A 16,064-nucleotide genomic window follows, 5' to 3' on the forward strand; every position below is an offset into this window, starting at 1 on the left:
AAACACAGATCACATGATTTGTTCATAAATACCTCAGACAAATTGCCTTGTGCAACAGCTCCCATATGCTTTGGTGTTTTAATACCATACTTAGTTCCTGTAGTTTTTCCTCTAATGTTTGTTAGTATGCTGTTAGAATGGCCAGATCTTTAATTGAGTTTGAATTTAGAAAAGCTGCCTTGTTAAGTGTGAACCTTAAAGCCGACACAAGCACAAGTACATTTCAATATGTTACCGTCAACACAATGTCCATTATTTCAGTGAAGTACAGAGGGCATGCAGGCAGAATCCTCTTGATAAAAGTATTTATTTAATCAGTAATTATATTTATCATGAGAGAGCATAAAAAACAATCTTCCAAAACATACAGTAGTATGGTCATTCTTTAAAGGAGAAATAAATATGAGGAATGGAATGAAACCCAAATGAATCAAAGGCGTGGGGAATAACAAGCTATGCAAATCATAATTCTGTAACAGCACACATTTTAGAAATACAATGCTTTCCCCCCCATATTCTTATCAGGGGTTTCCACTCGGAAGTAGTGCTGGAGACCTACAATTGAAGAAGATAACAGAAGTGTTGGTATGCACTTCATATTGCTTTATCTGACCTTCGATGTGGACTGCATACAGACAACCACAACCTGCATTCTGACCACACAAAATGTGATTGTAAACCCAAGGTTTGTAAGAAAGTCCCAAACTCCAGGACGTAGCTGGTTTGAGTGCAAGTCTGTTGCTGGTGAATGCTTACATTTAGGCTTGTCTGAGATTTTTTTTTCCAGTTTTCTGCATTCGGTGGTTTCACTGAATGAATGGATGACTTGAATCAACAAAAGTGCTGTTAGTTTTGAAGGGGCAAGCAACAGCAGTGGCCATGATAGAGGTCCATGGCATAGAAAGGCACAGAGTGAAAGAATTTATGCTGCCGAGGACACAAAAGCCTGGTTAGTCAACAGAAAAACAATTAACTGTTCATCTATTGTGCCTCGGCTCCCCAGAATTCTAGGAATCCATTCATTCAAAATGAGACTTTGTCAAAACATCAATGTTGGAGGGCTTTTAACTTCAGATGATTCCACATTTACCACTACAACCATAAACCAGATGAGGAGAAATGGCAAAACTGCCTCTACTTCATACGAAAGGAAACGGGCTGGAAATCAACTAACGCTCAGATGCACTAAATGGTAAGGAAAGAACTGGAAAAGGTTATAACTCATTATCAGAATGGCTGAGAAGACGATGATGATCATCTGCAGCAGTGTCTATTAGCATGTTCATGATACATACCAAGTGCTCAAAACCATTCTGTCAAGTTACATTTTACACTCAAGAGAAATTTCGGCCTTTGATATTCATACAAAATCCACCCTGTCAAAATGTACAGTCGATCACAGCACAAGACTAATTTGCGAAAAGATACTAAAACATTAACTTGCGAAGAAATGTTTACAGACAACGCATTGGAGGTTATAGTCATCATACAGCATTGTGTTTGTAGCAGTAATCCTTAGCAAAAAATATGTAACAATTTCTTTGGTTATTGTACCTTAATTGAACTTGCTTCAAACAATACTCTTTAAAAGGCTGTATACAATCTGTTTCACATTAACAGTTTGCGGGAACAAACTTGTAAGCTTTTATATATAATTATCATTCAGAGGGTAGCTTTTTATGATTATGCTGTTTGACGAGATGTCACTGTGATGCATTGTAGGTTGACAAAACTAATGTCAGTGGAAGACAGAATAAGCACCATACATTTTGTGGTGTGGTGAGAGCGAATATACCTGCAAAAAGCTCACCAGTCAATTGAATTAAGCCTTCCCAAATCAAACAGATACAATACAACGATATGATTGCATGGGACTACACTTATATGAGAAACATATGATTTCACTTCTCTGTTCTATTCGATACAGCTATGCTTTCAACAGAGGAATGCAATGATAGGCTAGTATACTGAAACTGAGGGATGCCTCCCAAAACAGTTCAAGGGAGGACAAGTTGAGAAGCACACTTGTGCGTACCCTTGTTTCACCATGTACCCATGCCATCGATCCAGCATTTAGTCATTTCACATTTCCCCCCCAACTATATCAGTTACATCCAGCCAAGAACAGCACTCACGTTTTCGCCAGGTCACAGTTGTCGCTTGCCACTCGACAAGTTTGAATTATTGGTTCGTGTCGAAACCCGAGACTCTTCACCACCCCCCATGTCTATCAACTGATGTTCTACAGTAATGCTTACACACAGTCGTCCGTGTTTTTTAAGGGATTCTGTTTGTATTATACTGTAAACATGATTACTGGAGATGTGCTAGACACACTCCTCACAACCAAAACATATACATTTTAAAATGTCTTTAGAAAGAAAGAAAGAAAAAAAATAAATCACAAGAAAAATACTATATTGTTTATACTGTATAATAAATAATCAACTTTGTTTATACCTTTATAGAAAAGTCTGCAGAAAAGGAGGTTGGCATAATAAAAATGCAGGCACCTCTTTTCTAAACAAAACAAAAATGAAACAAACAAACAAACAAACAAGCTCTAAAGTTGAGCAGGCTGATATGAGCTCCAGCACCAATCCGATCTTGTACTGGAGGCCTTTCTCAGATGGTGATGTGGAAAGAGTCATGCAGCCACTTATCCTTGGCTGCTCCATTTTGGGGAGAGGTATCTTTCCCATCTGGCTGCTCAGTAGGAGTTATACTTGAATCCTGGAAATATTCGTCATCCTCGTCAAAGTAGCCATTTTCATAGGGTCCATCAGCACTGGAACCGGCCGTGAGGTCCTGACAACTGCCCTTGTAGTCCTGGATTGACTCATGGAGTGACCAGAGCTGACACAGCAGAGACATATCCTGCTGCCGCAACCCCACCTGGAATAACAGCCGGTGTGAGAAAACTTTTGCTTTCCCTCATGGGAGTTTGAAGCTGCACTTCAAGGGCAAAATGGCAAAAACAGCAGAGCAAGCTGAACCTGAGATCAAAGACTTGGGGAACCTCAAACACTGAACACCGGGAGGTGCCTCTTGTATCACAAGCCTTGAAACATGCAGTTAATAATACGCATGACATGCAGAAAAGGTTTAGTTTATGGATATGCCCTTATGTTCTACTACGTAGAGGCTAGTCTATGATTTTAACCGTTTATGAGAAAATGGTAGAAGGATAGTCTAGCTTTCACCATCTCATTACACAGGTTTAGTCGACCATGGATCATCGTGGAAACATGGATCTGCAAATCTCCGATTTGTCTCAGTGCTATCACCCAGCCAAAGTTAACGGCAATTCTCTCATCATTGCTGATGTAGTTAACACATAGAAATAATCGTAGGTGATTACATGTAAATCTCGTGGTGGTCGGAGCAGCTGTTGCTTTCATTTCACCGTTTCACAATACGCGTACGCTACGCGAATTTAGGTTATAACCTACTCGGTGTAGCCTACTGATGAATAGGCTCTCACAAATATACATCGAACTTACCATTTCCTTTCTGAGAAGAGCCAGGGCAGCATCAAGGTTGGCAGGTTTATTTGCCAGTAAATTGTCTGCATTACTGCGGCCACGGCTTAGGTCGTCTTGGATCATGGTCTTCTTTGCGTACATCCTCTCCATCTCTCTCCAGGAGCCGCCGCTTGAATTCAGCAAGCCGCTTAAGCTCTTGGGCAGTGGGGGTAGTCCCTCGATGCAGGCCAGCGTTCCGCCTGCCGTGTTGTTCGATGATTTACCATTCATCTTACACTATCGATACACCCACAACAATCGTACTTAACGGAGGTTTGGGAAAATAACTTTAACTCTGCGATGAATCACTGCATTTATCCACGACCTACGCGACGCCCTAACAAAAATACCGAGCAACAGCAGGGCGCTTCCCAACACGCTCCACAACAACTCTGCCCTCCTAGCGTCTACTCGCACTTCCTGTCTCTTCTGTTCAAGGCTGACTGGGCGTCACCCTGGGTGACGGAACAGGAGAGAGTGGTTGAATATTCATGACCAGCATTATAAACAGTGCTCAAAATTGAATTGAACTCCATCGAAGAGAAACTGCCCTTTTTACACGCAAGCGTGACTGAATGAAAATGTAAAGAATGGGAGCTATGCCAGTGAAATATCATGGATGGAGGTCTACCGAATATATTGTGCAACATACCTTTTTGGTGTTCCTCAAGTATAGCCTATAGACTATAAGCAAATATGCGCAAGATCCCGCAGTATTTTGACAGATGTAGGCTACTTTGCTGAAAGGCCTTTAAATCCAAAATACTCTTCTTTTTGCTATAATTTGAGTAGGCGCAATCCAAATCGGTAATCTAGGGTGGGGGTGATACCTGTAATAATCTGCACTGAAGGCTTAAACTTCAGACATACATAGACTATATCATATATGGAATACTCTATTCCACATGTGTGTGTACATAGGTCTGTCTGTCTACCCTCACACTTCTTGTGACACAAATGTAGGCTAGTCCCCGGTGTTAGAGGACAGATGGTGAGCTGTCCAGCCCCCTCGACCTTTGCTTGTCTGACAACAAACCCCTTCCAAACAAAGAAACAATGCTCTTTGGAGTGTCATGTGTGGACCAAAGAAAGGAACGTGACACCATGAAGAAGTGTAGCAACAACTGTTGAATTAAAAGCTGGGTAGCCTATTTTCAATCATGCACGACCTTGGCCTATGCCCTCTAATAAAGATGTGAAGGGGGCGACATAGTCTTCACTTTGCCAAGTTAGCAATAAATACAGATAATATGTGACCATATAGACAGACAGACATACTGAACCTTTGGTTTAGTAGGCGGCATGTGCTACTGCCCTCATCCACCTAAAATGGTGCATTTCTTTTGTTAAAGCTCTATGAAGGTTGAAACAAAGAATGGCAACACTTGCACGACCATCTGCTGGTTAGTAAAATCAAATTTACTGTGACTTTATCAAACATTTGGCCAGTGCATGTGACTCTGAATAGCGTTCTTAGCAGTCTCAAAAAGGACACAGGGATCTATTCAAAGCCATCAGAGCATGCAAAAGCATTAAAGGGGCTGCGTTCAAGGAAGATGTTATTGCTTCCAGTCAATTTAACCAACATCTTCAAAAGGAAATGATACAGAACATTGTAACAGACACAGTAGTATAACTGATTTTTCAAGACATATGACACAATATTGAGTGTACATTAGTAAAAGATTTATTTAGACACTTTAAGAATGTATAAAACAACACAAACAGAACAGAAACAGGTTTAAATACATAACTCTAAAACATTTATGCTACTGCTTAACATTTAATTAAAAACAGGTAAAGAAAACATAATTTATCACAGATATATTTATCCTTAAAATAAAATGTTCCATGAGGTAGAACGTTATTGCCAGAGATGCCTCTTTACGCCATGCACCTCTGCAACAATATTCTGAAAATGGTGTACTGGTTTGGTGCCGCACAGTGCCACTACTGAGGATGGCATTTAAGTATCCTACAGCCTGACCTTGCCATGTGCTAGATGACTCCTGAAAGCCGGTTGAAACGAAAAGTGTGCAAGTGTGAAATATAATACTGCCCAGTCAGCAGGAATGACTTGCTCTTCCACGGCAAAACCTGACACTGCAGAGACTGAAAACGAGTGGTTGTCAGGCCCACTGAATCAGGTCTGCACCACAGAAAGCCAATACATCCTTAATGACACATGGAACATCTTTTGAATGCCAAGTCGTTTCTAAAATTAGCCTTCACCTCTCTAAAATCAGAGAGATACGACGTAAAGTGCAGCACAAGTACAAGATCCTGAGAGCTGTGGGGTTGTGCTAGAGACAACTGATGGCAGTACGGCTGAACATCAATCAACTGCTTTAACATGAAGCTGTATGTCCACTATTGAAAAGCTTCTGGAAAGCTTTTTGAAATATGACTGATACAACATGATCATTTGGGTAGCTATCCCCAGGCCTGCAATAAGGCTCATTATTGCTTTCCTTTTTGCTTTGTTCTGTCATGATAAGGCATTCAATGTAACAGGCTGTGGTACAGGGCGACTGCCATGTTGTTCAGATTCACACTCTTCCATCACCACTGTTTTCTAATGCAGAGCTTTGATTTGGGGATGGTATTAGGAAGGCACCCAAATGGAACCTTAGAAAATAAGTCTTTTGCTTAACAAGTGAACTTATCAGGTTCTCATGTGTCAACCTGAGAGACAAGAGTCTAGATGGTTATTGACTTCTACTTCAGGCATTTTGGTGTGGCACACAGGGCAGTTGACCATGATCCGGTCCATGCTAACAGGAGTACTCTGCTGTACTGCAGCTTGCCTTACAGGTGGAGCTAGTGAGCCAACCTGGCTCTGTGGTTCACTTTTCTTGTGCGGAGAAGAAGACGGCTTAAAGAATTTGTAGATGGGTGAAGAAGTATCATCATCCAGTGGTCTTTTCCTGGAGCCTGGAGTTGTGTTAGCTGACTTCTGGGGACTTTTGAGAAGCCGTGGCTTATTTGGATCCACAGAGCCCAGTTTGGACCCTCCTGCATTACTAGTTTGAGGTCTATCAAAAAGCCTTGACGTTGAGGGTCTTCCATCTGACACTGGCCGTGTTGCAACCTTTGAGACCAAACTGCTGGGTTTACCATGCATGTTAGCATTATTACTGAATGGTGTGCTGGTTTTAGAAGATGCTTCTGAAACATTAACAGTCTTTTTAGGTGATGGCACATCACCAAAGATGTCTTGAAATACAAGTTGAGTCTTGAAACGATCTGTCAGTTTCTTGTTTGACTGTTTGACATTGGTTTTGGCAATTGGTGAGCCATTAATGTTGACAAAGGCTTTATGATTGGCTATTGATTTCTTAACTGCACTGGTCACAGTGCTGGTGCTCGGCTTTTTAAAACTAATCTGACTTTGCCCATAGCTGATTTCTTTCATTTCAGGAGACTGACTTGGAGGCGACACCTGTGGTTTGGGAGGAATGTGAACAGGGTTTGAGGGACTTTGCCAGGGAGGTTTCTGAGTAGAGCTTGATGTCTGTGAGCTTCCTCCAAGCACAAAGCCTTGCCCACTGAATGCAATGATCTTTCTGATGTCTTGTGATCCAGATGCTGTAAAAAAAAAAAAAAATGGATTTGTAATGAATACATTCACACATGACATGCTGAAGATATATACGGCTTCCCATACGCTACATTTTAAATTGTATTATCCATACGTAATCTGGTAAATGACTATTCTACATCTGTGAAGTAAGTAAATCAGATGTGATCATTTCTAAAAGCACATCTATTTTATCTGATACATGATACAATTATATTGATCACTGGATACTTTTACTAAAAACATCAGACTGGATACTTTTACTAAAAACATTTTACATTGTTATAAGTTCCAGATGGAATGCTAAAAGATAGGTGCTAAAGGAATTCACCCTATTCATTCAGTGTGTGGTATAAATATAAAATCATCGGCAAGAAGGGCTACCAGTCAATTTGGAATTTGCTAAAGTTAAAACACAGACACGTGTTGAAAATGTAACTGCTATCAGAGTGCCCATTACAGTATGACGGTCACGTCTTCAAAAACCTTTTATCCATCAAAAAGTCCACTAAAAGTCATGGTGGAAAACACAGGGAGCGCACATACTAATGAAAATGCACATCTCCACTGTAATACAAGTCACTTTAGATAAAAACATCTGCTAAATGAATAAATGTCAACGTACCAAAAGTACTGTTAGGCAGCTTGGTTCCACCAGTGGGCTTCTTCTGAAGCTTGTTGTCCTTATCCTTGTTATCATTTTTGCCCTTCTTCCCATAGCCCTCTGGTTCTTTGATCTTCATGTAGGTGCCCCCACAGGTGCGCTGGTGGTCGTTCCACCAGGGGTCCCTGGGGGAGGGAGCGCGGTTCATTGCTCTCTTTACGTAGCCTAAGTAGGGCTTTCGGTTCTGACAAGGGCCATTACAGCGCCACCAGTGTTGACGGTACACATCAACTTCTTCATGGAAGCTATGGTAAACCTAAGATTAGACAAATACAGTTTTTAGGCTGATGAACAGAAAGTGAAATTGAGGTTTACTAGTCTCAAACCAATAACCGAGGACAGGTAATTTGATGTGCTGATGAAGTCAAATCGAGATAATAGTAGTTCTAGTCTTTTGACTACTTTGCACTTTCGACCAATGATGGCTAAGAGTGAAACAATGCAGTGCTTACTGTGATTTTTGTCCCAGTGGCTTGGTTGATTCTATCCATGTGCTTGCAGAACTCTGGCCCATGTCCATCACGGTCCCGGTTGTTTTGGGTCACAAAGAGCAAAGCATGGATCATCTCATGTAAAAGTGTCTGGGGGAGGGGTAATATAGAACAAATATTGAACAAATGTGCATTTTTAAAAGGTAACTCGGAGACAAGAAGTCAAGCCTATCTCCTCTTCCACTCACCTGAACTAGGTCTCGACGTGGCCGGAGTTTCAGAAGTGGTTCACTGAGACGAATGGAGCACAGACCACCCCGTCCTTCGTAGGAACACACACCAGCACATCTATTCCGGCAAATAATGATTACAAATATACATTCAGATATTATAACAAGAACAGGCAAGCTCTGATATCAACAAAGTCAAGGATATACACATGTCAGGAGAATGACATCATTTCCAATATTAGCCAACTTGCTCCCTCATACTTACAGTGTCATTCGAGTGCTCCATTTGACTTCCACTCCACTGAGCTTTCCCAAAAAAAACATGTCATTAAATTCAAGGAACATAGATCGCACGTCAGGGCTTGGGTCAATCGTTTCCCACGACTCGTCTACAATTGACATGGGTCTTTCGGGCGACACAGTTTTTGGACGCGAGTAAGGAATTACATCGCTGGAAGGTTCACATAGCTGGAAATAATCATCAGTTGATGTTGACGCTTCGAAATCGAATTGCTCTTGTAACTGAAGGGCAAGTAGAAAATCCTTGTCTGCCATTTTCAAGATGAAAATAATTCCAGCTGGTGACGGGATGATTTTTCCAGTTACAAAAGAGCTAGCTCATTTAACGTTAGCTAGCTCGCTAACATCAGAGTACCTTAGCTATCGACAGCTCGCTTAACTCTCTCTCTAACCAGCAACTAGGTTGCCACAGCCCAAGCCTTTTAGTTGTTTGGAAATTCAAGAGAACATGCCTGAAATAAAGCCTGTCTTAAGAACGACGAGCTGTTTACTGGTTAATTATATTGTCGCTCAGGCTATCAAGCTTTATCAAATGAACCCACTCGGCCATTTCAAAAAGGTGCAGTGGCAGGATAAAAAGAACCCTGGGATATGTTGTTGTACTCACGTCAAAATGTTGTCCAATCAGCAACGTCCCCGGAAATCTAGCGCACAGATATTACTTTTAACTCGCCACAACATTATACAATTATACACTGTTAAATTCAGTTGTTTTTAAGTCTCATACGAAAATAGTTTTTATTTAATTATTCGGGACTCAAGTTCCACAAATGTTTTTATATTTTCCAGTGGATTATGTTGGTCATTGAAATATCCGGTCCCGTGATGAAAACGGGATAGTGCACTTCCTGTTGTCGGACTTCCTTGTCAGCTGTGACATCCTAACTAAATAGAGAGGATAGAGATTTTCCGTATAGCTGAAGTTGTTTCAGTCTCAAAAATGTCAGATACGCAAAACAGACTGCGTAAGCAGTTAGAGTCGCCTAATTTTGAATCGCAAAATTATGTGAAGCAGCTTTCTCAGCAGTCTGATGGCGACAGAGACCTGCAAGAGCATCGGCAAAAAATCCAGAATTTGGCGGACGAGACAGCACAAAATTTGAAGAAAAATGTTTATAAAAACTATAGACAGTTTATCGAAACGGCTAAGGAAATTTCGTACCTGGAGAGTGAGATGTACCAATTAAGTCACATTCTTACTGAGCAGAAGAGCATTATGGAGAGCATAACTCAGACACTTCTGTCAACGGATAAAGACGAAACCGCTAAGGAAATGTTGACAGCATTCCCTAAAGAAACAGAAGAGGTAAAACAGAGAACCCTTACAACACTACTTGAGAAAGTGGAGGGATGTAAGAATATAATGGAGACTCCTGGAAGGTATTTGGTGTATAATGGCGACTTGATTGAATATGATGTCGATAATATGTCTCAGATACAGAGAGTGCACGCCTTCCTCATGAACGACTGTCTGCTTATTGCTACATGGTTAGCCAACCGGCGCGGTGCAGTGAAATACAAGTACAACGCGCTGTATGATCTGGAGAGCTTTGCCGTAGTGAATGTCAAAGATAACCCCCCAATGAAAGACATGTTCAAAATCTTGATGTTCCCAGACAGTCGAATTTTTCAAGCAGAGAACAGTAAAATAAAAAAAGAATGGCTCGAAATTCTTGAGGAAACTAAGAAGAAAAATGTGGTCAAAGATCGACACAAGAAAGAAGAGGAGGTGCCTAACTCCCCTGTGAGGCCAGAGGTGTCCACCAATCCCTTTGACGTAGAAGAGCCTCTGGATTCTGAGGAAGCAGTGGATCTGAGCCCAGAGTGGATTCAGGAACTTCCGGAGGATCTTGATGTATGTATAGCTCAGCGGGACTTTGAAGGAGCTGTGGATCTTCTGGACAAGCTCAATGAGTATCTGAAGGACCAGTCTGTTACTCCTCGCGTGAAGGAGTTGAGGGGGAAGGTGGAAGAGCGAGTGCGACAGCTCATCGATGTGCTCGTATTTGAGCTTTCGCCTGACCGCTCGTTGAGAGGTGGACCAAAAGCGACACGGAGGGCCGTGTCACAGCTGATTCGGCTGGGTCAGTCGACAAAGGCCTGTGAGCTGTTTCTCAAGAACCGGGCTGCAGCTGTGCAAACAGCTATCAGACAGCTGCGCATTGAAGGGGCCACACTGCTTTACATACACAAGCTCTGTAACATCTTCTTCACCAGTTTGTTGGAGACCGCAAAGGAGTTTGAGATGGACTTCAAGGGCAATACTGGATGCTACTCAGCCTTTGTGGTCTGGTCACGCTCCGCCATGAAGATGTTTGTGGATGCTTTCAGCGGGCAGGTGTTTGATAGCAAGGAGAGCCTCTCCACGGCATCTGAATGTGTTAAAGTAGCCAAAGAACACTGCACACAGCTCAGCGAGATAGGCCTGGACCTCACCTTCATTCTCCAATCTTTGCTCGTGAAGGACATCAAAGCGGCCCTCATTAGTTACAAGGACATCATTATCGAGGCTACCAAGCACCGCAACTCGGAGGAGATGTGGCGAAAGATGAACCTCATGACCCCTGAGGCACTGACCAAGCTGAAGGAGGAGATGCGCGGCTGTGGCATCGGCAGTTTCGAGCAATACACTGGAGACGATTGCTGGGTGAACCTCAGCTACACGGTGGTGGCCTTCACCAAACAGATGATGGGTTTCCTGGAGGAAGGCCTGAAGCTCTACTTCCCTGAGCTGCACATGGTGTTCCTGGAGAGCCTGAGGGAGGTGATACTGGAGGCCACACAGCATGTGGACTACAGCCTGCGCTGTGAGCAGGATGCTGAGAAGAAGGCTTTCATCATGCAGAATGCCATCTTTCTCCACGAGATCGTCCTGCCCGTGGTGGAGAAGAGATTTGAAGAAGGGGTGGGGAAGCCAGCCAAGCAGCTCCATGACCTGAAGAAGAACCTGCGGCCCATGCGCGTCAACCCAGACAGCACCATGTCTGTAGTGTAGCGCAGGGCTGGACAGAAAAACTGATTTCAATGTCCTTCTTGCTATGGCTATGTTTCCGCTCCCTACCTTCAAAGCGCCTTCGTCCTGCTCACACATATGTTCTTTACCCAGCAGTAGAACACTTATTGAACGAATATTGCAGACCAGGAGCAGCATCTTTTTTTTTATGCCATATGCATTTTAGTTATTCATTTCAATTGTTGCAGTGTTAAAATAATAAAAATGTGGATAAATATCATGACATGCTTAATAATAATAATTAAAACACTATTTCTAAAGAATATTACAGATACTGTTTGTAGTGCACAGTGTTCTGTGTTCTTTAATGCCAATCTGCTTGTTTGTAGAACGCTGAACCTATTATCTACATCTGCCAGTTTATCATGTAAAAATCCTTAGCATTTCAGGGATATTAAAAAATCGTAATGCTTTCTAATGGGTGTGTTTTTAATCATCTTTAGTCATGTGAAGTTCAGTCAGATAAGGCAGAATGCCTGAAATGGATAAAGAATGCTTTACAGAGTAAACCCCTCTTTCCAAGGAACAACTGTCATGACTAAAAGATCAAGGGGAGAGGGATTTGAAAATCATAACATTTGACCATAATCTTCTTAAAGAAATGGTGGTGTTGTCAAACAGTCAAATCCAAATCCCCATAAAACAAAACAGGTCTAATTGCATGAAGATTGCTGTAGTTCGTGTGACTCACATGTAATTATAAATGTATGTTGTGAAAGTGGTCGATATTTTTTTAGATCCCTTAGAGCTCATGTAATGTTTAAAAGATTTAATCGCTTGAATTATTTTAGAACAAAAATGAGCCTTGATAATACAGACAAACCCTTTTGTTGTTTACAATGCCTCACAGTGGGATATTAAATGAATTATTCCTTTTCTTCCATGCTTCCTTTGCTCTTCCATCACCGTGATGCAGTTTTTGGGTTCCACCGAGATTCATATCCTTGATCAAATATTCACAAAGGCCCCTCCTTGGGCCGGTCCTTTCTTTTGTTTGTACATTATTGGATCAACAGTAGCAGTTGACCCAGACGTGCCATTATTCTATGCCTACTCCGTCTCCAGAGGCTTTTAGCCTAGAAGGTTCTCAGTGTAAGACAGACTCTCGCTTCGGGGTGTGTTTTAGCTTTCAGAGCATATTTTTTGACAGTTTATAAAAACTGTGGGCTAATAATGAATGAGTTACCTTATAATTCGTGATTACCTGTACCTGAACCTGCAGATCTGCCTATTAAGTATGACAAACATAGTCTGACAACAACTGAGTTTTCGTAACATCAATTTCGGTTTAGGAGGCTTGAGGGGCTTCAGGGAGGTCCAATTTAGAAGCCTAGGTGAAACGGCACGACCCGGGGGAATATGGATGGGGATGCCAAACTAACATTTGATGTAAGTATAGTTTATATAGTTGGTGACATTTTGATTATTATAAATTATTGACAGTTAATTTAATGAATACAATGTTAATATTATGTTGTTAATACTCTATTTTTCTCACCTCCTTACCTGCTTTTGGATTATGAATAGAATCCATTTTCTCCCTGCATTAAATTAATCTCCCAAGTGGATATGAGAGTGTCTGAAGCGAGACAAACCAATGATTTGAATCAGCCTATCCGAGTCCACTAGACAAAGGTTTGAACAAACATCCGCGTCTAAAGCGATTTAAGGGTGTTTCTGCAACTACGGTCACTTTTGACTCTCCCAAATAAAATATCACCCTCTATACATTTTAATTTTAACCATCACAATGTGTAAGACATAAACAGGTACAAAACACTGCATATAGTCGTTAAAAATGTAATCTGGAACATTATGGTTTTCATCATTTGTTCCTCCATAATGTCGTTATGCAACATAAATAGATTCATTAAATACATTTCCCTTTTTCAATTTCTATAAAATTAGTATACATTTAAATGCATTTTTCTACCTGCTTTGTGCATCATTGTAAATACTGATACAGAAGAATGATAAAGATTAGTGGATTTCATGGTTTTCTCTACTAACCTCCATTGTCTTCACAACACACAAGGTAAAATACATTGCTTTTTTATGACAGATATTGCAATACTAATGTGTCATTGCTGTTTAAGTGTTAAAATAATTCTTGCAAATAAAAAAACAGAATTAAAATAAAGCATTGCTGTGGTAATGATAGCTTGTGTCAGTAAGGTAAAGGTAAATGTTAATAATGTAACCTTAACAACAAAACAGTAACAGACAAAATCAGCATTACATGTGTTAAAGATAGTAGAAGTATTGCAGTAAAGATTGGGTCAAACTGATTGTCAGGTTTCAAAAATATTACGACCTAAAGGTGATGTGGCAGGAACATAAATACTACTACTCCAACACAAACCAATAACACTAACAACACCTCACTACCACATTACATTTGTGTTCCAAGTCCAATTACTCATTTCAGCTTGAGGAGTAAACTCATCGCATCTTTGAGGCTTCTAGTCCATGTACAGGTCATCCTACACTGAGTCAGTAGGCATCATGTGCCTTGACGTCACTGCTTTCAGTTCCGGCACAAGTCCAACCACACTCTCATGTGTGTACTACATCACATGATCTCACATTGACCATGAAACCGATCGACTCCAATCCTGTGCATCTCTCTATATCAACATCTTGAATGATGGATAAGGGTCATTGTTGTACATAACGACACACCATTTACTAGTCAGCTCCTCGTTGATGTTACAAAATGGTTGTTTGCCTTAGTTTCCTGAATGTTGGAGGATGCTGATGGAGGGCTCCTGTGGAAGGCTCTGCTGCAGGAGCACAGGGGACACACTGTGGGCTGAAGCAGGTGCATGGATCTGGGTTTCTTCAGGAGCACAGGGGCCACACTGGGCTGAAGCAGGTGCATGGATCTGGGGTTCTTCAGGAGCAGCTCAGCATTCTCCACATGATTTGCCCAGAGACTGAGGTGTGGATCTGAAAAATAAAGTATGTTGATAACTTTGCAAAACAGTCTGCACAACTCTCAACTCGAATGTGTACTGAAAGTATTTGTTCACATTAATCAAAATTCAAAATATTCATACGATGTAATGGTTCTGCATGCATTATGACATGCCCAGTGGTTCTAAATGGTGCCTTTAACCGTCCTCAGATCATCAACCAGGGATCTCTCAACGTCTGATATCGCCTCATCTGTGTGTCATCACAGATGACTTCTGACAGCTCCTCTTAAAATCTGGCCACATTCTGTATGTCTACCCCCTTTGCTAATAGGGAAACACCTTTCATTAAACTATTTCATCTACAATGTCATATTGTAATTGAACAGAGCCATTTTATGTACAGTATCTAAACATTGAGACCACAGTTGAGGGACATGAACAAATGGGGAGTTTGGACCCATAAAATGCTTCATAAATGTTTAGTTATAGCATGTTTTAGTCATTCTTTTTTTTGTGCCAAGATGTGTAATAACATTGTGTATTTATCAAGCATCATATGCAAATCCAAAATGTCACAGCTGGGACTTAAAAATACCCCTAGTTGCAGAAACACCCTTAAATTAAATGTTGGACAAGGTGACTGAAAATAGAATGGTGACAAGAATACAGAATATTTCTTTCTTGCCCGACCTAAATATCCTTCATATCATTGACTGACAAACAACGATTAGGGATGAGTTCATGCGTGTGAGTATCGAAAATAGAATTTCCTACAATTGACAAATAACAACTGATTCAGAGAATGATGCCTGATTCCTTCTACTTTACAAAGGTGCCTATAGAGGAAAATGGCCAGCAAAAAGAAATAGCCTTAATGATGCAGAGCTTTATTGTTTGGTCAGGGTAGATCACACGCAGTCATCTCAATTCAATAAACAAACCTAAGATATTATCGGTGCTCTTCTCAGGTCGGGTTTGATTACAGGCCTTACGGGACTTGTAGTTTCTTTGAAAAAGTGAATGGTAAAGGATTATCACACCCTGGAGGCTGCCTCCCACATGGACTACAACGACAACAACCCCCTTCCCATTGCGCTTGCGTGGAGAGAGGGGAGCTGTCCATATGAAATAGTGCTAGTCTGCTTCCATTGATTGCCGTTCCTTCGTTGTGTGTGAACGCTCTGTGACCAGGATGGACGAAGAATTAAAATGCCCCGTTTGCGGCTCTCTTTTCAAGGAACCAATTATTTTACCTTGTTCACATAATGTTTGTTCGGCTTGCGCCCGAAACATCATCGTACAAACCCCAGAAGGCGAGACTCCTCCGCATAGCCGGGCATCGGGAAACTCGGACTATGATTATTTGGATATGGATAAGATGAGCATGTATAGCGAAACAGACAG

General features: G+C 41.3%; 3 protein-coding genes across 4 annotated transcripts; 1 reads left to right on the forward strand and 2 right to left on the reverse strand.

Annotated features, from left to right (window-relative positions):
• Positions 1-288: 288 nt before the first annotated feature.
• Positions 289-3,979, reverse strand: fam89a (family with sequence similarity 89 member A). The gene is made up of 2 exons (XM_042705902.1): positions 3,504-3,979; positions 289-2,895 (listed from the first exon to the last, which is right to left on the reverse strand). Exons 1-2 carry the CDS (start codon positions 3,753-3,755, stop codon positions 2,626-2,628), a joined length of 522 nt encoding a protein of 173 aa, XP_042561836.1. The 5' UTR covers positions 3,756-3,979; the 3' UTR covers positions 289-2,625.
• Positions 3,980-5,188: 1,209 nt separating this feature from the next.
• Positions 5,189-9,421, reverse strand: sprtn (SprT-like N-terminal domain). Of its 2 annotated transcripts, XM_042705896.1 has the most exons (6): positions 9,337-9,421; positions 8,695-8,730; positions 8,448-8,547; positions 8,221-8,349; positions 7,730-8,024; positions 5,189-7,112 (listed from the first exon to the last, which is right to left on the reverse strand). In XM_042705896.1, the coding sequence occupies exons 2-6, from the start codon at positions 8,700-8,702 to the stop codon at positions 6,205-6,207; spliced, it is 1,440 nt and encodes a 479-aa protein (XP_042561830.1). In that variant the 5' UTR covers positions 8,703-8,730; positions 9,337-9,421; the 3' UTR covers positions 5,189-6,204. The 2 variants fall into 2 exon arrangements, with proteins under 2 accessions (XP_042561830.1, XP_042561829.1); XM_042705895.1 differs by lacking the exon at positions 9,337-9,421 and having other exon boundaries at positions 8,695-9,315.
• A 147-nt stretch (positions 9,422-9,568) lies between these two features.
• exoc8 (exocyst complex component 8) lies at positions 9,569-12,160 on the forward strand. The gene has a single exon (XM_042705894.1). The coding sequence runs from the start codon at positions 9,670-9,672 to the stop codon at positions 11,722-11,724; it is 2,055 nt and encodes a 684-aa protein (XP_042561828.1). The 5' UTR covers positions 9,569-9,669; the 3' UTR covers positions 11,725-12,160.
• Positions 12,161-16,064: the final 3,904 nt, after the last annotated feature.

This window comes from Clupea harengus, unplaced genomic scaffold, assembly GCF_900700415.2.
Source record: "Clupea harengus unplaced genomic scaffold, Ch_v2.0.2, whole genome shotgun sequence".
Lineage (NCBI taxonomy): Eukaryota > Metazoa > Chordata > Actinopteri > Clupeiformes > Clupeidae > Clupea > Clupea harengus.

What these genes read in the sequence shown, in the direction of transcription:
- fam89a (XM_042705902.1), bottom strand. Translation starts at nt 3,755, where the DNA reads ATGAATGGTAAATCATCGAACAACACGGCAGGCGGAACGCTGGCCTGC. An exon ending in CTCTTCTCAGAAAGGAAATG is followed by an intron (nt 2,896 to 3,503) that starts GTAAGTTCGATG and finishes CTGTTATTCCAG; the next exon opens with GTGGGGTTGCGGCAGCAGGA.
- sprtn (XM_042705895.1), bottom strand. Translation starts at nt 8,984, where the DNA reads ATGGCAGACAAGGATTTTCTACTTGCCCTTCAGTTACAAGAGCAATTC. An exon ending in CACGTCGAGACCTAGTTCAG is followed by an intron (nt 8,350 to 8,447) that starts GTGAGTGGAAGA and finishes CCCCTCCCCCAG; the next exon opens with ACACTTTTACATGAGATGAT. An exon ending in GCTGCCTAACAGTACTTTTG is followed by an intron (nt 7,113 to 7,729) that starts GTACGTTGACAT and finishes TTTTTTTTACAG; the next exon opens with CATCTGGATCACAAGACATC.
- exoc8 (XM_042705894.1), top strand. Translation starts at nt 9,670, where the DNA reads ATGTCAGATACGCAAAACAGACTGCGTAAGCAGTTAGAGTCGCCTAAT.